This window comes from Phocoena phocoena, chromosome X (genome assembly GCF_963924675.1).
Source record: "Phocoena phocoena chromosome X, mPhoPho1.1, whole genome shotgun sequence".
NCBI lineage: Eukaryota > Metazoa > Chordata > Mammalia > Artiodactyla > Phocoenidae > Phocoena > Phocoena phocoena.
In genome coordinates this window covers 67888107-67912546 of record NC_089240.1, presented here as the reverse complement: position 1 = coordinate 67912546, position 24440 = coordinate 67888107, and the positions used below count along the sequence as shown (strand labels likewise).

Sequence of the window (24440 nt, the reverse complement as noted above, 5' to 3'; positions counted from 1 at the left end):
CACAATGGTAAAAAACTGAAACCTTTTCCATTAAGATCAGGAACAAGACAAGGTTGCCCACTCTCACCACTATCATTCAACATAGTTTTGGAAATTTTAGCCACAGCAATCAGAGAAGAAAAAGAAATAAAAGAATCCAAATTGGAAAAGAAGAAGTAAAGCTGTCACTGTTTGCAGATGACATAATACCCTACATAGAGAATCCTAAACATGCTACCAGAAAGCTACTAGAACTAATCAATGAATTTGGTAAAGTAGCAGTATACAAAATTAATGCACAGAAATCTCTGGCATTCCTATACCCTAATGATGAAAAATATGAAAATGAAATTAAGAAAACACTCCCATTTACCATAGCAACAAAAAGAATAAAATATCTAGGAATAAACCTACCTAAGGAGACAATAGACCTGTATGCAGAAAATTATAAGGCACTGATGAAAGAAATGAAAGATGATAGAAATAGATGGAGAGATATACCACGTTCTTTAATTGGAAAAATCAACATTGTGAAAATGACTCTACTACCCAAAGCAATCTACAGATTCAATGCAATCCTTATCAAAGTACCACTGGCATTTTTCACAGAACTAGAACAAAAAGTTTCACAATTTGTATGGAAGCACAAACGACCCAGAATAGCTAAAGCTATCTTGAGAATGAAAAACGGAGCTGGAGGAATCAGGCTACCTGACTTCAGACTATACTTCAAAGCTACTGTAATCAAGACTGTATGGTACTGCCACAAAAGCAGAAATATAGATCAATGGAACAGGATAGAAAGCCCAGAGATAAACCCGCACACATATGGTCACCTTATCTTTGATAAAGGAGGCAAGAATATACTAGTGGAGAAAAGACAGCCTCTTCAATAAGTGATACTGGGAAAACTGTACAGTTACATGTAAAAGTATGAAATTAGAACACTCCCTAACACCATACACAAAACTAAACTCAAAATGGATTAAAGACTCAAATGTAAGGCCAGACACTCTAACTCTTAGAGGATAACATAAGCAGAACACTCTGTGACATAACTCACAGCAAGATCCTTTTTGACCCACCTCCTAGAGAAATGGAAATAAAAACAAAAGTAAACAAATGGGATCTAATGAAACTTCAAAGCTTTTGCACAGCAAAGGAAACCATAAATAAGACCAAAAGACAACCCTCAGAATGGGAGAAAATATTTGCAGATGATGCAACTGACAAAGGATTAATCTTCAAGATTTATAAGCAGCTCATGCAGCTCAATAACAGAAAAACAACACAATCCAAAAATGGGCAGAAGACTTAAACAGACATTTCTCTACAGAAGATATACAGATTGCCGAGAAACCCATGAAAGAATGCTCAACATCATTAATCATTAGAGAAATACAAAACTACAATGAGATATCATCTCTCACCGGTCAGAATGGCCATCATCAAAAAATCTAGAAACAATAAATGCTGGAGAGGGTGTGGAGAAAAGGAACACGATTGCACTACGGTGAGAATGTAAATTGATACAGCCACTATGGATAACAGTATGGAGGTTCCTTAAAATACTAAAAATTGTACTACCATATTACCCCGTAATCCCACTACTGGGCATATACCCTGAGAAAACCATAATTCAAAAAGAGTCATGTACCAAAATGTTCATTGTGCCTCTATTTACAATAGCCAGGACATGGAAGCAACCTACGTGTCCATCATTGGATGAATGGATAAAGAAGATGTGGCACATATATGCAATGGAATATTACTCAGCCATAAACATAAACGAAATTGAGTTATTCGTAGCGAGGTGGATGGACCTAGAGTCTGTCATACAGAGTGAAGTAAGTCAGAAAGAGAAAAACAAATACCATATGCTAGCACATATGGAATCTAAGAAAAAAAAGAAAAAAAAAAGATCATGAAGAACCTAGGGGTAAGCCGGGAATAAAGACACAGACCTACTAGAGAATGGACTTGAGGGTATGGGGAGGGGGAAGGGAAAGCTGAGATTGAGTGAGAGAGTGGCATGGACATATATACACTACCAAACGTAAAATAGTTTGCTAGTCGGAAGCAGCTTCATGGCACAAGGAGATCAGCTTTGTGGTTTGTGACCACCTAGAGGGGTGGCATAGGGTGGGTGGGAGTTAGGGAGACGCAAGAGGGAAGAGATTTGGGAACATATGTATATGTATAACTGATTTACTTTGTTATAAAGCAGAAACTAACATACCATTGTAAAGCAATTTTACTCCAATAAAGATGTTAAAAAAAGGAGACTAAAAACAAGTGAAATAAACCCCAATAAACATACACTGGAATAAAGAAAATAAATTACTTTATGCAAATATTTAAAAAATAATGTCATAAGTAAATATTTAAGCCAAACAGATCAAACAGATGGGGTTTAATTTAAGTAAATGCATTCACAGGGACGTTGAGTTTTGCAACATTTTGCTCAATACTTCCACATTAAGCATATATTCCTGGATGTTTAGAAAGTAACATATACTGTTATATCTGTATACTGAATCATATGTACTTTACTTTCTCCTCAGGTATCATGACATGCCAGATGTCATTGACTTCCTTGTGCTACATCAGTTTTATAATGAAGCCAAAGAAAGGAACTGGCAGATTGGTAAGTATAGAATTCTCACTGAATAATTATTGTTTGAAGTAGAGTAAGTAACTTTTAAACCAATTTAACAGAAAGAAATCAGTAGACTGAAACAGCTGTTAGCCAAATTAGAAAAATTAAATTTTTCTTTTCAGTTACGTTTCGGTGATTTTATGAACATTGTAAGTGGCATAAAACCTTTTCTGTGAATACCTACTCTATTAGAATACAAATCTGTATTAAAAAGAAAATCTTGAAATGTCAATGGCCATGAAATGGAGTACTTAACACTTGGGCTCTTAAAAGACCTTTACTGATTGTGGGTTTCTCTCTCCTTTCTCTCTCTCTCTTTCTCTCTGCCCCCCCACCCCCTCTTCCTCTCCCTCTTCCTCCTCTTCTACCTCTTTCCATCTACCCCTCTGCCCTCCTCCTCTCTCCGTCTCCCCCTCTCCCTTTTTCTCCCTTTCTCTCTTTCCCCTTCTTATTCTCTCCCCCTCTATTCCTCCCCCTTCACTAGCTGTTTAATCTTGGGCAAGATTTTAACCTCTGTTTGCTTCAATTCCATTATCTGTAAAATGGGAATCACATCAGAACATACCTATAAGGTCGATATGAATAAAATGGTACCTGACACAGAGCAACCACTATGTTATTATCTGCTATTAGTACTTTTAAATTCTCCTTTCTTATGTAGGAGAAACATTTTTGTCCACATGGTTGGTTTTGTATTCCTTAGCCATTTAAAGGTACAAAACTAGTATGAAGAGATTTTTAAAAACAAAATGGTGAAACAAAAAATAGAAGAAACAACTGTAGTATCATATGTGCGGTACAAAAAGCAGTATGTCTAATGAGCCCAAGTAATTGATAAAAGTTAAATTATATGTGGTAATATGTGATTTATTTCAGAATAATTATTAGCATTTGGAAATCAAAATCCTTGAAGAGGGTAAAATGTAAAATTCACATATATGGAAAACTCAGATTGAAACTTCTAATAATGCTGGATACAATGCTGCTTCTGTATTCAACAAAAACTAGCAGTTTAGAGTGGGAACAGAGTGATTATTCTCAAGAGCACTCTTAAGAATTTCTAAAAACATTGTAGGTGATAGATTCCGCAGTATAATAGATGATGCCTGGTGGTTTGGGACCGTGGAGAGTCAGCAGCCTTTTCAACCAGAGTATCCTGATAGTTCTTTCCAGTGTTACAGTGTTCAGTAAGTATATTTATGGTCGTTTACACCTGATATAATACTGTAGTACTATATGGACTTTCTATAAACCCTACCTTACCTAGTCTTATAAGACTTGTACCTGTAAGGAAGTAATCATAGTACCTTTAAGGAAGAAATTTATTGATAAACCTTTTGGTCCAATATGCATGCTAACACAAAGCAGGAACTGAAGACTTATTTCTGCCTCCCTTATTCCTGTATTTTCTCGTATTTCTATTTTAGACAAGAATTACAATTATTATTTCATGAAGAGTACTGAAATTAATTCAGTGTTTAAATTAATTGTTAAACCTGGAATATAATACTGAATATTTACATAGTCTTTTATTTAATGGTATGAATTCTAGACAGGAGTGACTGCATTATGTTTGGATATACTGTTTGTCTACAGTTTACTTTTGCTGTTCATGAAATACCAGAGTTGTAAGATTCCTAATAAATAAAGCTTTCTTCTCAAGAATGATAGAACAAATGTTTATTCTGTGAAGATTGACTTTTAGTCTCCATATTGTAGATCAAAAGGGAATAATAAAGTTTTGGAGAAGCTATAATACTCAACCTGTTAGAATAAATTAGGTTATCTCATAGAAAGAAGTGATCTATTAAATCGACTTTTTTAACCTGAAAGGAATTTTCCAAAGAGATCTTTTTATTCTGTACCCTGGCTTAACATTGAATGTATGCTTGCTTGGAATTAAAAAAAAAAAGCCCAGCAGAACTAAGAGTAAGCTTACAACTCTCTTTCATATTGATGGGCCATGTTTTCTCTATTAGGGGCTTATTATTATCTTTGTGTAAGCAAAGTTGTACTTCAAAGAAACTGTATTGTCCCTTTACAAATTTCACCCCCAAGAAGTAATGCAAATTATGCTAGTATATAAAATGTCATCTGAATTTGATTTGTATCTTGTTATTTTTTAATAGCTGGGACAATAACGAGAGAGAAAAGATGAGTCCCTGGGATATGGAGCCAATTCCAGAAGGAAGTAAATATGCTTTTAAAAAATGAATTATAATTTTTCTAAAAGAAAAATGGCAATAGCATGATTCTAGAAACTAATTATTTCTGATTTTTCACTTTATGCATAGCTGCCTTTCCAGATGAAGTTGGTGCTGGTGTTCCTGTGTCCCAGGAGGAATTGACTGCTTTGCTATACAAACCTCAGGAAGGAGAGTGGGGGGCTCATTCCAGAGATGAGGAATGTGAACGAGTTATTCAGGGCATCAACCACCTTCTTTCCCTGGGTATGGTGAATGTGAAAGAATGTTAGGAAGATGGGAAGGAAAACCAGCAGAATTATAAGTTCTGTAAAAGGAAATGCATTTTCTCACTGTATACTTTTAACCCAAGAGGCATGGTGATTCTAGTTTTAATAATAACATTTTTATTTGCTTGGCCAAAGTAATGACTGGCAAACTTTTTCAGTTCTTGGGCTATAATAGTGAAGGCAGCCATATAGGTGTCTTTTACTTTCTTGAGTCATTTTAGCTCTCTAGCTCTTCCCTGAGCCTAACTTTGGATCGATATTTTGGTAAAGACAGTGGGTGCAGTAATATATTTTACTCCATGACTACTTATATTTTCTGAAATATATCACGAGACATTTGACATTTATCCAGAAAAGACATAAATTTGAAGTTAAACACAGTTCTTCTTTAATTTTGTCTTGTTTTTACCGATTTGAACCAGTGTATCATGCATGATTGATTCATAGATAGAATGTCCAAATAAAAAAAATAACATTATAATAGTATTGGTCTAGTTTTTGCATGATTGAATCATCAGCATTTTAGAAATGTAGTATTATATCACCCACCCTTCTTGTTTATATGTGTTTTTGTTTGTTAACATGAAATGTTAGTGTTCTTTATAATTGTCTTTTTTTATTTTGTAAATGTAGATGTTGCCAGCCCTTTTGCTGTTCCAGTGGATCTCAGTGCCTATCCCTTGTATTGTACTGTAGTTGCTTATCCAACTGACCTCAACACCATCAGGCGGAGACTTGAAAATCGCTTTTACAGGTCTGTTTAATTTTTATCATTTCCTAAAAGCTTTTATAGTTTTATATCTTTTGCTTTCCTTTTTGCATAATGATACACTGATATCTTTGTTTTCATAGTGTAAAATAACCGCTCAGAAGACCCACTGCAAAATTTCTCCTGAAAATTTGGAACACTGATTTTCCTTTATTCAGTAGATTTTCACTCTTCCAGGCTAAGAAGGGGTATGGACAGGGAGGAAATTATGACTAGCACAAGTCACATATGAAACAAAAACTACAGTTAATTTTAACTTATTAAAAGCAGATTAAGTAGTTTGTGGATTCATCTTGATTATGGTGCTCCAGGGACTTGGAGCATGTTTTAAATCCCCTGTTGGGGAATTAGGCAGCAGTTAATTAGATTTAATTACCAGTCCCAAAATGTGTATAGAAAAAGCCAAGTTATTTTTTCCTTGGTTTTGGTTGGGAGTGGGGTGATTATGGGAAGGCAGTGGAGGGCAGCTTTTGGTACCTCTCTCACCCTAGAGTCTACTGTGTCCTAACCACAATTATTCCATGAAATGGTTATAAATATAACCAGTTGGGTGTATTTTATATCTTTACCTATAATTTCATTCAATAGTATATATCATAAAAGCAATGAGGTAAAAATCTGTCCTTTTTGTTTTTTGCTTTTCTCTGAAAACGAAACATTCTTCTGTTGATTTATCAAAGCAGTATTTGTTTGTTTTTGTTACTTTGACCTTGGTCAAATCGCTATTTACCCACAATGTCGTGGGTCAGTTCTTTTCCAAGTTTTCATATTCAAGTTTATAGTCCAGTGGTTCTGAACTCTTGCCTGTGCTTCAAATACTCTAACTATATACCTTTATTAGTGCACATTAGTCACACACATATGAGTCACATACATATATCTGAACACCTTTGACATATCATGATTAAATGCCTAGTTGTTCTATGTTGTCTAATCCTAGAATAGACTTTAAATGTATCAACCAAGAGTAACAGGGTATTTTTTCTTTCATAGGAGAATATCAGCATTAATGTGGGAAGTACGCTACATTGAGCATAATGCTAGGACTTTCAATGAGCCAGACAGTCCTATAGTTAAAGCAGCCAAAATTGTAACTGATGTCTTACTTCGATTTATTGGGTAAGAAGAAGTTTTATCTCCCATAGAGGCTGACTTCTGACTTCTAAAATTTATTGAAATGTATTTTAACTTATCTGTCTTCTCAGGGATCAGAGCTGTACTGATATACTGGATACTTATAATAAAATTAAAGCAGAAGAACTAACCAGTACTGATGAAGAGGAGGTAAGAATCACAGCATGATTTGTAGGCATGAATTCCTTTTCTGTCATTTAAAGTACAATAAGTATTATATGTAAGTGTTAAAACAAACTATAGGGGCTTCCCTGGTGGCGCAGTGGTTGAGTGTCCGCCTGCCGATGCAGGGGACACGGGTTTGTGCCCCGGTCTGGGAGGATCCCACATGCCACAAGCGGCTGGGCCCATGAGCCATGGCCGCTGAGCCTGCGTGTCCAGAGCCTGTGCTCTGCAATGGGAGAGGCCACAACAGTGAGAGGCCTGTGTACAGAAAAAAAAAAAAAAAAAAAAAAAAAAAAACTAACTATAAGCAGTGAAGCTGATTTCTGAAAGCTGGCTGAACACCTGCATCTTTTTGTATTAAACTCTTTAACCTATATGTAGATAATATATACCAAAAATGTAGTGTGCTACAGTCAGAGAGAGGTGATCAGTCATCCTTTTTGACACAGTGGGTTTCAGTGATGAGAAATCAATACTTTATTTTCCAGCCCTTGAAAACAGGACAAAGCACTAATCAGTGTTTTAAAAGAATGGTTAGTTGATGGTAGTTTTAGTAGGGATTAATTTTCTACACAGTATATATATAATTTTAAACTTGAAAGTCTACATTTTTAGTACTTTAGTACTTTCATGGAATTGCTATTTGATTTCCTTTATGAAAATTTGCAAACATAAACCAGTTTTTCTTAATGAAATGGAATTAGTATTGTCAGTAGACCCTCATGTATCTTATTTCCCCACCCAGTCATATCCCTAATTTACATTAAGCTATTTGTGACTAGAGGCTATGATAGAAGCAAAAACCAAGATAAAAGGCTTAAACAGTAATGAAAAGTGATAATTCAAAAATATTTAATGGAAAACAATTCATCCCAGGGATGAGTGACTCAGATATGCTGGATTTTATTGCAGTGGCTATTATTGTACAGAGGTATTTTACATGTTTATATTTTCTGTACTGTTAATTCCCAGAATGGTAAATCTCCAGTGTTTTTATTTTTTTTATTTATTTTTTCCCCCGTGTTTTTAAATTTTACAAAAATGTATTTGACTATAAAATGTTGTAAGTATTATTGAAGTTAAATGTTATTTACATATTAAGGAAAACTCAGATATGCCAATTAGATACTATCCTCCTGAAACTAATGAAAAATTTATCATTCTTATTCCTGATATTTTCTCTGACCTTTCATATAAATGCATTTTGATTCAGAATTTGATGTAGCAAGAATACCTCCTCAAAGTAGCATAACTTGGATTAGAATAGGAAATTAAAGTAAAATGTAATTCAGCAACCTTACTTTTCCTTTCTTCCTCCCTTCCTCCCTCTCTCCCTTCCTCCCTCCCTCCTTCCCTTCCTTCCTTTCTTTCAACATTTAAGTTCTACTCTTTAAGTAAATTGCAGTTGTACAATACAGTGTTATCAATTATAGTCACCATGGTTTACATTAGATCCTTATATCCTCAGACCTTATTCATCTTCTAGCTGGAAGTTTGTATCCTTTAACCACCCTCTCCATATTCCCCCCCACCATCTGGTCCACCACCCAACCGCTTTTCTGTACTCTGTTTCTATGAGTTTGACTTTCCCTTTTTTTAAAGATTCTACATGAGTGATACCATGCAGTATTTGTCTTTCTTTGTCTGACTTATTTCACTTAGCATAATACCTTCAAGGTCCATCTGCATTGTCACAAATGGCAGAATTACCTTCTTTCTTAAGGCTGAATAATATTCCATTGTGTGTATATATATATATATATATATATATATATATATATATATATATATACCATATCTTCTCTGTTCATTCATCTGTTGACAGACAGATTATTTCCATATCTTAGCTATTGTGAATAATACTGCAATGAACATGGGAGTACAACTTTATATCTTTGATATCTTGTTTTTATTTCCTTTAGATATATACCCATAAGTGACATTGCTGGATCATATGGTAGTTCTGTTTTTAATTTTGAGGAACCTCCATACTGTTTTCCATAGTGGCTGTACCGATTTACATTCCTACCAACAGTGCACAAGGACTCTCTTTTCTCCACATCCTCGCCAGCACTTGTTATTTCTTTGTCTATTTGATAATAACCATTCTAACAGGTGTGAGGTGATATTTCACTGTGGTTTTCATTTGCTTTTCCCTGATGATTAGTGATGTTGAGTGCCTTTTCATGTACCCATTGGCCGTTTGGATGTCTCCTTTGAAAAATATCTATTCAGTTTCTCTGCCCATTTTTTAATTGGATTATTTGTTCTTTTGCTATCAAGTTGTTTATATCTTTTGGATATTATCCCCTATCAAATATATGATTTGCAAATATTTTCTCCCATTTGGTACATTGCCTTTCATTTTGTTGATGGTTTTCTTTACTGTGCAGAAGCTTTCTAGTCTGATGTAGTTCCACTTGTTTATTTTTGCTTTTGTTGCCTTTTATTACCTTTGCATTTTGTCACATCCAAAAACATTATTGTCAAGACCAATGTCAAGCAGCTTACACCCCTGTGTTTTTTCTTAGGAGTTGTTTTTTTTGTTGTTTTTTTTTGCGGTACGCGGGCCTCTCACTGTTGCGGCCTCTCCTGTTGTGGAGCACAGGCTCCAGACGCACAGGCTCAGCGGCCATGTCTCACGGGCCCAGCCACTCCACGGCATGTGGGATCTTCCTGGACTGGGGCATGAACCCGTGTCCCCTGCCTCGGCAGGCGGACTCTCAACCACTGCACCACCAGGGAAGTCCTCTCTTAGGAGCTTTATGGTTTCATGTCTTACATCCAAGTCCTTAATCCATTCTGAGTTGTGTTTAATGTATGGTGTAAGATAGGTGTCCAGTTCCATTCTTTTGCAGGTGGATATCCACTTTTCCCAGCACAATTTATTGAAGAAACTATCCTTTCCCTATTTTATATTCTTGGCTCCTCTGTTGTAAATTAATTGACCAATGTGCATGGGTTTATTTCTGTGCTCTATTCTGTTCCATTGATCTGTGTGTTTTATGTCAATACCATACTCTTGTGATTACTATATCTTTGTAATATAGTTTGGTATCAGGAGGTGTGATGCCTCCAGCTCTGTTCTTCTTTCTCAAGATTGCTATTAGAATTCTTTTATATGGTTCCATATGAATTTTAAGATTATTTTCTATTTCTGCAAAAAATGCTGTTGGAAATTGTGTTGAATCTGTATATTGCTTTGAGTAGTACAAACATTTTAACGATATTAATTTTTCCAATCCATGAGCATGGACTATCTTTCCATTTATTTGTATATTCTTCTGTTTCATCAATGTATTATAGTTTTCAGTGTCCAGATCTTTCAACTCCTTGGTTAAATTTATTCCTAGGTATTTTATTCTTTTTGATGCAATTATAAATGGCATTATTTTCTTAATTTCTCTTTCTGATAGCCCATTATTAGTGTATAGAAACACAACTTATTTTTGTATATTGATTTTGTATCCTGCAACTTTACTGAATTTGTTGATTAGTTCTAGCAGTTTTTTGGTGGAGTATTTAGAGTTTTCTATATGTAATATTATGTCATCTGCTAACAGAGACAGTATTACTTCTTCCTTTTTAATTTGGATGTCTTTTGTTTTTCTTGACTAATTGTTCTAGCTAGGGCTTCCAATACTATGTTAAATAAAATAAAAGAGTGGACATCCTTGTCTCGTTCCTGATCTTAGAGGAAAAGCTTTTGGGTTTTTTTCCATTGACCATGAAGTTAGCTGTGAGTTTGTCATATATGGCCTTTATTATGTTGAAATAAAATCTATACCTATTTTATTATATCTTTTGGATATTAACCCCCCAGGGAGTTTTTATCATGGATGGATGTTGCTCACCTCAGAATGGTACTCTGGGTTAGAATAGAAAATTAAAGTAAAATGTAATTCAGCAATTTTAGAAAGGGAAACCAATGGCTCATGAGCTACTTTGCTTTCTTTTTAAAAAAAAAAAATTATTGGGGTATAGTTGATTTGCAATGTTGTGTTAGTTTCAGGTGTACAGCAAAGTGAATCTGTTATACATATACATATATCCACTCTTTTTTAGATTATTTTCCCATATAGGCCATTACAGAATACTGAGTACAGTTCCCTGTGCTAGACAGTAGGTCCTTATTAGTTATCTATTTTATATATAGTAGTGTGTATATGTCAATCCCAATCTTCCAATTTATCGCTCCCCCACCCTTACCCGCCTGGTAACCATAAGTTTATTTTCTACATCTGTAACTCTATTCCTGTTTTGTAGATAAGTTCACTTGTAGCCATTTTCTAGATTCTCTGAGGCATTACCAGTGTGCTTCACCATCACCAAGTTAATAGTGGTGTGTGGGCCTTGCCTCTTTGTATTAAAAAACTAACCCTCAGAGGGATACTTAACTGAATCTTATGTTTTAATACACATTCATATTTTCCCTATAGAAAAGAGATATATTTCTTGAAGTAGCAAAAGATTAATCATGAGTAATTCATGATTATAGTATATTAAATTATCATGTCATATAAAATAAGTTTCTTTAAAAAATACTAACATTTAGGTACAACTTTAGATACCAATAATTGTACTTTCCCCCTCATTTCCTATTCTGATTTAAAGAGAAGCCTCATTTACTTTTCTTCTCCCAGTATATTTTCCAACTTGTATATAGCATGTAGGTGAAGTTTGGAGTGAGTCTCCCTCTCATCTTTGTTCTGTTGGCTGCTCCAATGAGGGAATTAATTGTGATTATATTTGCCATTTCTTTGTAAATTTTATTTAATTTGTAAGACTGAATATAACTTAATATCTTCTCCCACTCTTCCTTTTTAATTTTAGGATACAGAAATGGTTGATTTAGATTCAGATGGTCCTGGTACTTCATCTGGAAGAAGGGTAAGTGGATAAATGAACTGCTGATAAGAAAAAAATTCAGGCTTCCTGTGTCAGGGATCCCTAAGACCAACTCCACATATTTGGAGAGTTGCTAGAAAGACTTATGGAACTCAGTATATTTACTTGTTAACTCATCGCTAAGGTTTATGACAGTGACACAGTAAGGATCACAAGGAAAAATACAGGCAGAGTCTGGAGGAATCCATGTGCAGGTTTCTTTATGTTCTCTCTCTCCTCTGAAGGGCCACACAAAGTACATTCTTTTCCCACAGTGAAAATGTAGCAACATGTGTGTGATTAGAGACTGATCTCCCAAAGAATTTATTGGGAGTTTGTTATGTAGACCCCATCTAGCTAGCACATGCCAAGATTCCAGACTCACAGAAAGCAGGAAAGCATAGGAAATGTACAGGAAAGTGAATGTTCAGCACAAGTGACATTCTTTGTACAAACAGTGTGGGCACAGTAAACCACCTTTATTATTTAGAAAAGAGTTCAAGTACCAAGTTCCTAGATGCCAGTCAAGGGCCAACCTTATAAGCAAGCCCTGCTAAAGATAGTCTCAGGTCTGTTATGTTAACTCTGTTCTGCACACTTCTCCTCTATGATAATTAGACAAACATTTGTTGTATATAAGGAAAATGTTCCCTTTCAAATTCTGAAGCAGATTGTGTAAAAAAGGCATCAAATAGTAAAGGCAAGAATATATTATGACCACAAAGGATTTACTTAAGAATATATATATTGTTCAATTGTTATTTTGAGAAAATTACAATGCCATTTTCAAATATTCTTAGCAAAGACTAAGGTATTAAAATTATTGACCTTGTAGATTTTCTTAAAATGAGAATTCAGAATGCTAGAATTATTGCTGTTTCTAAGAATATAATATCCAGTTTTTATTCGTTTATATTTTTGCCAGGGAGAATGATGTTTAATCTAAACTAAGAAATTTTTAAATAGCAGCTGCTCTATCTTATATAGATATATATTAACATAGGAAGACAGGAGAAAATCAATGAAGACTTAAGGAAAGAGCTTTTAGATATAATTCTTTTAAAATCTACAGGTCAAATGCCGAGGCAGAAGGCTGTCTTTAAAGTGTAATCCTGATGCTTGGAGAAAACAATGCACAGAACTGTTGGGCCTCATTTATGAACGTGAAGACTCAGAGCCATTTCGACAGCCATCTGATCCTCTTTCCTACCCAGTAAGTATAGTTATTTAACTAATTACCAATATGTATTTCCCATAAATGTCCATGCTAAGTTCTAGTTAAGAGCCCTTTCCCCCCTCTCTTCCTTCCTTCCTTCTTCCTTCTTTGTTTGTATATCTTTGAATTGTGAAAGTGTGTAGTGTGTTTACTCATGACTTTTTAAAATGCCTGACATGTACTTTGTAAATTACACAGTTGTAAACCAAATTTTAATCTAAACATCTTTGCATTTCCTTGCTGCTTTTATTTGGCCTATTTGTTTAATGCATTTTATTAACTTCTAATAAACTTCTACACACTGGAGACCCTTGATAACATATGTCAGCCCTATTTAATTTACAATAAATAAGTTATTAAATATGATCACTTAGAGTAATCAATATACCATATTACTTTTCATCAAAGATAAAAGCATGAGAACTTAAATTACAGGATACCTTTTCTAGGAGTATATCTATTTACATGTTGAATAACCTTTTAGTATAGATAGCAAATCTGTTTTAGCTTTTTCAGAAAAAAGGTATAGCAATATTTCAGAAATACATCAAACTATCCTCTGAAATTAGTAAACATCAATATTCTCTGCATAAAAAGGTTTCAGTTGGGAAAAATATTATTCAAATAAGGAACAAAATTACATTCAACAAAACTTGATTTGTTTTTGTAGGGGGTTTAGGTAGAATAAATTAGTTTTGTATTTTTCATGGTAGAGGAGAATGGTGAATGTAGAATTCCTTCATCTTAAATTATAGTTAGTAAAAACATAATTCCTATTTATGGATCTTTGAGCTTTAAATCATAATTGCATTGCAAGTCTTGATATTTTGTTATGGTGGTCTGGAAATACAATATATCTTCTTTACCCTAATAGGGCCATCAAGAGCAAGAGGGCGAATCCTCTGAGTCAGTTATTCCAGAACGACAACAAGATCCATCTCTTTGTGAGGTAGGCCTAGTAGTCTCTTAAAAGACATATATGTTCTAGTTGTTTTTGTGTTGTTTTACTTTTTTAAATCCCCATACTGTAAACAAACCTTTTATAATTTATAAAGCTATTTTCCAACTTTGCTTACTATCTTTTTACCTTTGTTTGAGATTTTGGTTGTTTATTTTTTGTCTTTTAAACAACACATGCTCTGGAGAGTTCTTTGTAGCATCTGGGTAGATGTTTGTTTCTATAGTTCTAAAGCTACTGTAGAAGAGTAGAAAACATCAATTACACAACATAATTATGTCTGTAACTGCAGCTGATTGTTCCCAGTGGGACTTTATTCAGCAGGCTGACTGGGTCTTTTGAGTTTTGGTCACTGTATTGCATGAAGTTCCAATATTTTTTCTCTATGAAAATCTTTGTTTCATAAGCCATATTATGTTGGAATACACTTTGGTTTTTATGATTTAAGCAAAAAAATTTAAGAAGATACATTAAGATCAACTGTGATTTCTCATACTTTGAAAAATACTTTCTCTTTTTATAATACCTTTCTTCTGCCCCTTCATCTGGCCCTTTGGCTTCTCCTTTGAGAGAAATGTTGTGCTTTTATTTCTTAATGATTCTAAGTAGGATAAAGGATCTAATATTGACTATGGTTTTCACTCCAGAACATGTTTATTATTGGTGGTTGTGGTATACATAAGTATAAATTTCAGATGTAATTCCATATGATAACCCTAGGAATATCTTAACTAGACTTGAAAGATTTAGATTAAAATAGAAAGAATCTTCTCCTACCCCTAACTAATTAATAAAGATCAAACTAATCATGAATCTGAGACTTAAGATTTTAGATGAAGCACAAGTGTCACATTTATTTAAAAACAAAAAGATAGGAGAAAGGCACAAACATGGCCAATTTGATTTTGACCTTCAACTAATGACAGTTTAGGTAGAATGCCCTCATGCCAACTCCCTGGCACATTGCTCAATGAAAGTAGAAGATGGGATTATTCACACAGAATTAAATAGTTCCATGTCACAAATTAGCTACCTATTTCCAAGATATTCCCATCTATGTAGAGATGAAGCCAGTGGCTGTGGATTTTCTGTTCTGTCCCTTGAGAGAGTCATATGGTTTTCTATTGAAGGGTGAGGGCTAAGACCCTCCCACAGACCCCTGCTGTTTTCCTGAGCCACCAAAAGACCTCTATTAAATGGATGGTTTGGGACTACAGAGAGGTAACTGGCAGATTAAAGAGCAGTGTGTTTGTTTCATGATGATGCAAATCTCAGTCCCATTGTATTATGTAGTGTTGTTACTCAGCCTGTGTGTTTAATAACACATTCTTCTTTGTAGGATTGTCATGTTATAGACACTCCTATGGACTTCAGCACTGTGAAAGAAACTTTGGAAGCAGGAAACTATGGTAGTCCTCTGGAATTTTATAAGGATGTTCGCCAAATATTCAGCAACTCCAAAGCTTATACCTCTAATAAAAAGTCAAGGGTATGAAAAAAACAATATTAGGTGGATTAATTACCTAAGTGTTTAGTTATATATATCAGGCAATTTTCTTTCACCAGTTTTAAAATTGCTAAACAAGTATGTACTACCATTCTGACATAGTTTCTAAAGTTTGATTCTCAGTACTTTCTCTGAAACAGTTTATTAAGCATGCATTAAAGATACATTTAGCATAGTCATTCTGAAATTAAGCCCTACTTCCTTTCTCCTACCTGCCTCTTCTTTACTCTTAAGTAATACCTGTATTTGCCAGAGAGAAGTCAAGGAAAGGAGTGGTAGAAATTTGAGTACTCTTTAATATGTCCAATAAATAATTTGATAAATAAAAGTGGTTGACAGGATTAATTTATATGAAATATTTAGATTAGCTCTGAATATTTATGTTCCCTTTATTATAACAAATTAGTGAACTATATTGGGAAAGTATAACTGTTTATTCATACTCACATTTAATACTTTCTCTGTGTTTTGTCAGTACTTAAACATCTTGAGAACAAAAAAGTAATAATTTTTGTGTTTTCTAATCACTAGTAACTGATTAACTTTTAAATCAATTGCACAGTAGGTATATACATGCTCACTTCCACTTCATATGAAATGAATTTTCACTGATTTCTGTACACATAATTTTTCACACTTGATTTATTTTCTACGTTTACATGTGTACTGATAAATGTTTGTATAATCTTTAAACAGTAGGTTTTATATTTTGAAGCCTTTTTAAAAATATATATTATGAACATTTTTCCATCTTATTATTACTCTTTGAAAACAGAAGAGTAGGTGGTTTTGTGTAGGTGGTTTTGTGTTGTTTAACCAGCGTCCTGGTGCTAGAGATTTAGGTTGTTTTTAGTTTTTCACTTTAAATGGATAATGCTGTGGCTAACATCTTTAACATCCTTGAACGTAATTATTTTGTGTGTGTAATTCTCTGATATTTCCTTAGGATGAATTCCTAAAGATGAAATTATTAGCCAAAGGATGTATATATTTTAAGGTTTTTGGCAAATATTGCAGATTGTCCTTAGAATGTTGTTCAGGTTAAAATACCCACTGGCAATGTATAAGAATGTTTTTTCCTCCCCTTCCCAACATTGTATATCATCTTTTAAAAATCTTTATTAATTTGTAGATGAAAATGGTATTTTGTTTTAATTCTTCAGGAAGAATTTTTCAAGTGTAAGAAGCACATATATTATGTCTGAAAGGATGATGTTGATATTGTTCAGGCATGTTTATAACCTGTTATTTTTATATAATTAAAGTAGTTGGTAAAACAAGACTAATTTCTACCTTTTCAGATCTATAGCATGACATTGCGATTATCTGCCTTATTTGAAAGTCATATTAAAAATATCATCTCTGAATATAAGTCAGCAATCCAGAGTCAGAAGAGGAGAAGGCCACGGTACAGAAAACGTCTAAGAAGCAGCAGCAGTTCATTATCTAGTAGCAGAGCTCCTAGGTATATTACATTGACATAACAGTTTAGTTTTCAAAGCATCTTGTATGTATTACCTCACTTCTTAAAGTTTATTGACTACTTTGAGGGAATCCAAGAGATTTTTGTGTTGTTGTTAGAACTCTTATACCTGTGTAAAGGTGGCGCTGGTAACCCAAAGCTTTTTTAAATGGATTTTACTATACCAAAACCTTTTTTTTTTAATTTTAATGATTGAAATTTAACTTTGTCCTATTACCAATTTGAATTATTTCACTTAAATTATATTGCATTTCTTCTTTGCTTAGCTTAAGCATCTTGTATCATACTATCATAATATATTGCTAATAGAAAAATTTGTTCATTATTATATATTTTTACTTATAGTCCAAAAGGGAAACAGAAACAAATGAAGTTACAGCCTAAAAATGACCAGAATACCTCAGTGTCTTATGCCAGGACTAGCTCTCCTTTCTCATCTCCTGGTAAATATGTCTTTTGTTTTTGGTGTTCTGTATTTTAGTTTAACTAAAGAATATAGAAGAGGCAGCATGGTTTATAATGCAAGGAGCAGTGGATTTGGATGTATCAATAGAAAAGTTGCATTTTATCCCCAGTTCTCTGTGGCCCTGGGTAAGACATTAGGTCATAGGACTTAGTTTCTTCATTTTTAAAGTAAGGGTGTTAAGACTAGATGAATTTTAAAGTCACTTAGTTTTAAAATTATGTGACTTTATGATTTTTAACATCTGTAATATCTCAGACCACTCATCTATAATATATTTGCCAACCTAAGAGTTGAAGATTCATAATGTGGGGAGGTGGTTTTCTTGGACAAGTTTTTCTGACAAACTGCTTGAAAGCTTAATGATGTAATAAAACATTTGTTCTCAAAATATTCATATTTTCTTTAAACAATTTGTAATGTTGATGTTAGAGTGAAATAACTGAGATATAGTTTTAAAAACAGCCTGTTAAATTTTTCTGAAAACATAATTATGTTAACATTACAATCTTTTTAAATGTAAGTTTCAGATGCTGCTGAAGGGCTGTCACTGTATTTACTTGATGATGAACTGGATGGGCCATTTTCTTCATCGAGCTTCAGTGGATATAGCCGAAGTGGAAATAGCCATGACCCAGGGAAAGCCAAATCATTTCGAAATAAAGTTTTGCCGATTAAACAAGGTAAGAAATAAATATGGACAGGGCATTTATTCTTTTTTCCTTTATGATGGCAGACAAATCATTTAAAAGCTGATATATTTAGGTAGTAAAAATTAGCATGTTCTTATAGTTAATGAGGATTTCAATATTGTCAGACTTGAGTCAGATAGGATTTCATATGCAGATTTCCAAACATATCTTTGTCTTTTAAAATAAAATTTAAAATGAGTAGGGAGAAAAAACTAAATGAAGAGATCTTTCCCCAAGCACATAAAAACTAGACTGTTTGACACATTTAGGGTTTTTCATATTATTAAACCATATTAATAAGAGAGGAAAAAAATCCAAAATCACCTTTAAATAGGCCTCATATTTTTTAGGGCTACTTTGTGTTGAAAAGTGAGCCTTCTTTCAGTCAACATCCACTTCTAAAACCTTCCTTTGGTTTCCCAGTTATGTTACTCAGATATTCTCTTCCTTCGGGGGCCTGCTGTCTCAATAATTCAGGGGTTTTCAGACTGTTCTACCTATTTCTGGGTAATCCAAAGAGGTACTTCAAAAATACTCAGAAGAGCTTTCTCCTTTCAACCAGAACAACTCTGTTTTTTTATTTCATGTGATGAGCTTTCATATAACTTTTATTTGAAGAATAATTTTCACTGCTTACAAAGAAATCCCTGACCTAATAATTCATTATCAGGTACATCCATTTTGGACTATGTCTGAGGGCATCAGTTATAAATACTGGAAGGTTATTGTTGTTATGCAGACTTTCTTCTTATACTTAGTCCTATGTTATGGACCCTGAGCATGTTCACAGAAAGTTCTAATATGTTCATCTATTTGAAGTTTGTGAAGAATGATTAATATGCTTTTATAAATATCTTTATTGGAATATATATTTCTATTTTATATAAATTTTTAATGAAAGATTAAGTAGCTTATCCATTGTTATTGAAGTATCAAATAACTTAAAAATAGATGTTCTAAAGATATATTTTATATCAGTTATGTGAGAAATATTGAAACTTCAGATTATTTTAAAATAATTAGTACCTTTATTTTTCCAATTTATATCTTTACCCTCTCCTCTGATCCTGCTGCACATTGCATACTCATGGCATTTCTCTTTTTGCCCTTTCCTTCACTGTCAAGCTTTTAGAAAGAATAGCTTATACTTCCTACCTCTATTTTCTTTCCATCTAAACATTCCTTTATGCTTTGTAGTCTGGCCTCTGCCCATACCACTCTCCAAAATCTTTTCTCCCCCGAATCACCAGTAATCTTCAGTGACCAACCAGTGTCCTTTTCTTAGTCCCCATCTCCTTGATCTCTCTATATCATTGCATGCTATTGACTACCCCCTCTAGGAACTCCACTGCCTGGCTTCTATACTCTACTGATCCTATATCTCTGTTTCTCCTATATTTTGTCTTTTCTTTGGCCTTTCATGCCTCCTATTTGCAGTTTCTCACTTTTTTTGTCTTCTACAAATAAAGGAATTTAATAACTACATCTATCATCTTTATGCTGATGACTCCAAATTCATATATCTAGCCCTAATATCTCTTTATTCTATCAGTCTCATTTCCAGTACTTCTTAAAAAAATTTCCCTTGAGTGCTTATTATCCATTTTTATGTTTCAAGCTTGCTTCTTTTTTTTGCACTCACTATTTTCGTTAATGGCACCATCATCTTCTGAGTCATCCAACTTAAAATCTTACAGTGTTCTTTGACTCACCTTTTATCCCTCATAAATGTCAGTTGCTAAGTTTTGTGAATTCTACAACTTTTTAGTATCACTCAAATCTCTTGCTACAGTTTGTATTGCTATCCCCATAGTCTCTAGCCTAGTATAGTAGTCAACATGGGCTGTCACAGCAAGACAACACAGATTGGCTTAAACAACAGATATTCATTTTTAGCAGCTATATTGAGATACCATTTGACATATAAAAATTGTTTATATTTAAAGCGTACAATTTGATATTTTGATATACATATACACCATGAAATGGTCACAACAATCAAACTAATTAACATATCCATCACCTCTACATAGTTACCGAGTATGTGTGAATGTGTGTTGAGAAGATTTAAGGTCTATCCTCATAGCAAATTTCAGGTATACAATACAGTATTGTTAACTGTAGTCACCATGCTGTACATTTGATATCCAGAATAACTGAATCTTTGTACCCTTTAACCAACACCTTCCCATTTTTCTTCCCTCCATCCCCTGGCAACCTCCATCCTACTCTCTCCCTCTATGAGTATGACTGTTTTAGATTATAGATATAAGTGATATCATGCAATATTTCTCTTTCTATATCTTGCATATTTTGCTTAGCATAATGTCCTCCAGCTCCATGCATGTTGTCGTAAATGGCAATATTTCCTTCTTTTATCCATTCATCTGTGGAAAGACATACAGGTTGTTTCCATGTCTTGACTGTTGTGAATAATGCTACACTGAACATGGGAATACAGATATCTCTTCAAGATGCTGATTTCAATTTCTTTGGGTATATATCCAGAAGTGGGTTTGCTGGATCAAATGGTAGTTCTATTTTTAGTTATTTTTAGGGAACCTCCGTACTGATTTCCATAATGGCTGTACTAATTTACTTTTTCGCCAACAGTGTACAAGGGTTCCCTTTTCTCCACATCCTCGCCAACACTAGTTATATTTTATCATTTTGATATTAGCAACCCTAACAGGTGTGAGGTGATATCTGATTGTGTTTTTGATTTACATTTCCCTGATGGTTAGAGATGTTGAGCACCTTTTCATATACCTACAACAGACATTTATTTTCTCACAGTTCTGGAGGCTCAAAATCCAAGATCAAGGTGCCAGCAGGGTTGGTGTCTGGTAAGGGCTTTCTTCCTGGCTTGCTCATGGCTACCTTCTCCCTGTGTCCTCGTGTGAGTTTTTTCTTTGCATACACAGACAGGGAGAACAAGTGAACACTGGTGTGTCTTTCTCTTATAAGGACACAGGCAAGTCCTGGTGCATTAGGGCCCACCTACCCTTATGATTTCATTTAATTTTAATTAATTCCTTAAAGGCTCTACATACAGTCATATTGGGGGTTAGGGCTTCAGTGTATGTATTTGGTGGGGTGGAGTGGGCACACAAAATTCAGTCCATAACACCTAGACTATTAGACTAATCTTGTAATTGTGGTTACCATACAACCCTACTCTTTACTCTCTCCAATTTTTCCAGTCCACTCTCCTGTTTTCCTCCTACCTCTCTTATCTTTGCCAATTGTTCTTTATCTTTAAATGTTGGAATATACCAAGTCTCAGTCCTCAGCCACCTTCTCTCTCTTTACTTGCTCTCTCAGTGAGCTTTCTTATTTCTCTTTACACTAAATGTTATCTCTTTGCTGAAAATTTCCAAAATTATATCTCCAACTCTATCCAAGTCTCCCCTGAGTTCTGGACTGGTATATCCACTTGCTTTTTTTCTTTTTCTTTTTCAAATGTCTTGACTTGGATTTCTAGTAGTATTTCTATCTGGAATCTTGATTTTTTTCTTTCCACCAGATTGCCCAAACCTATTCTCCTTCATTGTTCTCTAACCTAGCAATATATCTCTACCATTCACCAAGTTACTCAGGCATAAAACCTAGGAGTTGATCTTCATTTTGTGCTTAACACTTGACATCCAATCCATCAGCAATTTCTGTCAGTTTGAACTATGAAGCTTAGTTCTGGTAGCTCCCCCAGAAGGAAATATTCTAAATCTAATCACTTATCATCACCTCTATTGATACATCTCTCATCATCTCTTACCTAGACCATTGCAATGTACTCCCAACTGATCTCTGTTTTCAGTCTTGCCCCTCCTATATTCCATTCTCTATACAGCAACCATAGCACTCTTAAAAATGTAAATCAGATCCTGTCATTCTCTAGCTTTAAAATTCTCCACTGGCAGTCATCTCCTACTACTTCTTATTTTTCTCTTCTACTCTAATTATACGGGGTTCTTGTTTCCTTCAGTGGAATGTTCTTTACCCAGATCTCACTTCATTCAGTTCTTTTCTCAAATACTGCCTCAGCAGAAAAATTTTCCCTATCTAATATACCCCCCATACATATATTCACACTCTTTTTTTTTTACCCACTTTTCTTTTTCTTTATAACCCATATTAGTACTTGAAGTTATATTATCTATTTGTTTACTTCATTGTCTATCAGGGTTTCCACACTAAAATATAAATTCAAAGATCAAGGACTTTGTCTCATCATTGCCATATTCCAAAGTCCATACAATGCCTGGCAGATAGTAGGTAATCAATAATATTTGTTGAATGAATGAATAAAATTATTCTGATACATGTTCCCAGATTATTCCTTCTAGAGTTCAAGCCCTTAAAATTTCTACCTAGCTACCTCACCACCCATCATCCCTCTACACTCCCCCCATCCCCTGCAAAAAGCAATCAGATAAAAATTAAAACCTTAGTATCTTTCATTTCAAACAGGTTTAAATTCATACTCCAGCACTCTCCATGATTTTACCCCATCTATCTTTGGGCACCAAATGTATTTTGATGGACTTTTAATTTTACTTTTGAACCTAAATAACCATCTTATAAATGTCAAAGCTTAACTTTAAAAATTATTCATCTTGATTTAGATCACTCCCTTGATGGACCCCTTACAAATGGTGATGGCAGAGAGCCCCGGGCAGGAATCAAGAGAAAACTACTTAGTGCATCAGAAGAAGATGAGAGCATGGGAAGAGAAGAGAAAGAGAAAAAAGAAACAAATGAGAAATCACATTTATCTTCCTCAGAGAGTGGAGAGTTAGGATCCAGTTTAAGTTCTGAAAGTACCTGTGGTTCTGATTCTGACTCTGAATCAACTTCCAGGACAGATCAAGATTACGTAGATGGAGACCATGACTATAGCAAATTCATACAAACTAGGCCTAAAAGAAAACTCAGAAAGCAATATGCCAATGGAAAAAGAAACTGGAAGACGAGAGGCACGGGAGGAAGAGGCAGATGGGGCAGATGGGGTAGATGGAGTAGAGGAGGCAGAGGAAGAGGAGGCAGGGGACGAGGCAGTCGAGGAAGAGGTGGAGGTGGCACAAGAGGGAGAGGGAGAGGGAGAGGAGGAAGAGGTGCCTCTAGAGGAGCCACCAGAGCCAAACGTGCACGTATTGCAGATGATGAATTTGATACTATGTTTTCAGGACGTTTCAGTAGACTGCCTCGAATTAAAACAAGAAACCAAGGCAGGAGGACTGTTTTATATAATGATGATTCTGATAATGACAATTTTGTGTCCACTGAAGATCCTCTAAATCTTGGTACATCCAGATCAGGCAGAGTCCGTAAAATGACAGAAAAAGCCAGGGTTAGCCATCTCATGGGATGGAATTATTAACAGTTAATAAATTTAGAATAATTTTAAAAGTTTAATGGCCTTCTACTGCAGGGAATTTACCAGGAAATCTACAAAGCAAGTTGTGTGGGGACTTCTGCTTCCTTTCACATTGGTGCTTTTCCATTATGCCAGTATACATTTGTTTCAAGACTTTTGATCTCCACACTTCATTTGTTCAAACAAGCCTTACTCATTAGGCCTTAAATTTAAAAAAAATCTACACACACACACACACACACACACACACACACACACACACACACACACCACAGACACACTACAGATTTACTACATGAAGGGAGCATTCAGCTTCTTAAGAGTAGCATGACATTTTTATCTCAATGGAATATCCCTCTTTTGCTTTTGTATCAGAAGTATAGCACCTTCTTACAGAGTTTTATATAGTTTGTTTTTGCCATTTTGATTCCTGTACCAGTAATAATAACTTTTGCACAATACACCAATCCTAAAGGCAGCTATTAAATGTTTACAGTTTCTATATTGTAAGAACGATCTGGATTATTTTACTCTTCCCAGGCCAAACTTTCATGAATTGTACTGAACTGAAGTATATATTTATACTACAGTTTTTTTGGGGGGTGGGGGATTCTTAATATGCTTTTCATTGATTTGCTTAATTCATGTTAAAGGTGAGAAAGGGTTGGTGCCTTGTAA

General features: G+C 34.5%; 1 protein-coding gene across 1 annotated transcript in view; it reads left to right on the top strand.

The window, feature by feature from the left end:
- The window catches only part of BRWD3 (bromodomain and WD repeat domain containing 3), a 118175-nt gene extending 94410 nt beyond the window's left edge, over positions 1–23765 (top strand). The window contains exons 27-41 of the mRNA XM_065900921.1: positions 2544–2626; positions 3714–3825; positions 4768–4829; positions 4933–5088; positions 5745–5865; positions 6874–6999; positions 7086–7164; positions 12013–12069; positions 13139–13279; positions 14157–14231; positions 15580–15729; positions 17049–17212; positions 17576–17673; positions 18218–18376; positions 23011–23765. Coding sequence (XP_065756993.1) covers positions 2544–2626; positions 3714–3825; positions 4768–4829; positions 4933–5088; positions 5745–5865; positions 6874–6999; positions 7086–7164; positions 12013–12069; positions 13139–13279; positions 14157–14231; positions 15580–15729; positions 17049–17212; positions 17576–17673; positions 18218–18376; positions 23011–23765 — 2338 coding nt within the window. The remainder of the gene's footprint in view (positions 1–2543; positions 2627–3713; positions 3826–4767; positions 4830–4932; positions 5089–5744; positions 5866–6873; positions 7000–7085; positions 7165–12012; positions 12070–13138; positions 13280–14156; positions 14232–15579; positions 15730–17048; positions 17213–17575; positions 17674–18217; positions 18377–23010) is intronic.
- The last annotated feature ends 675 nt before the right edge of the window (positions 23766–24440 follow it).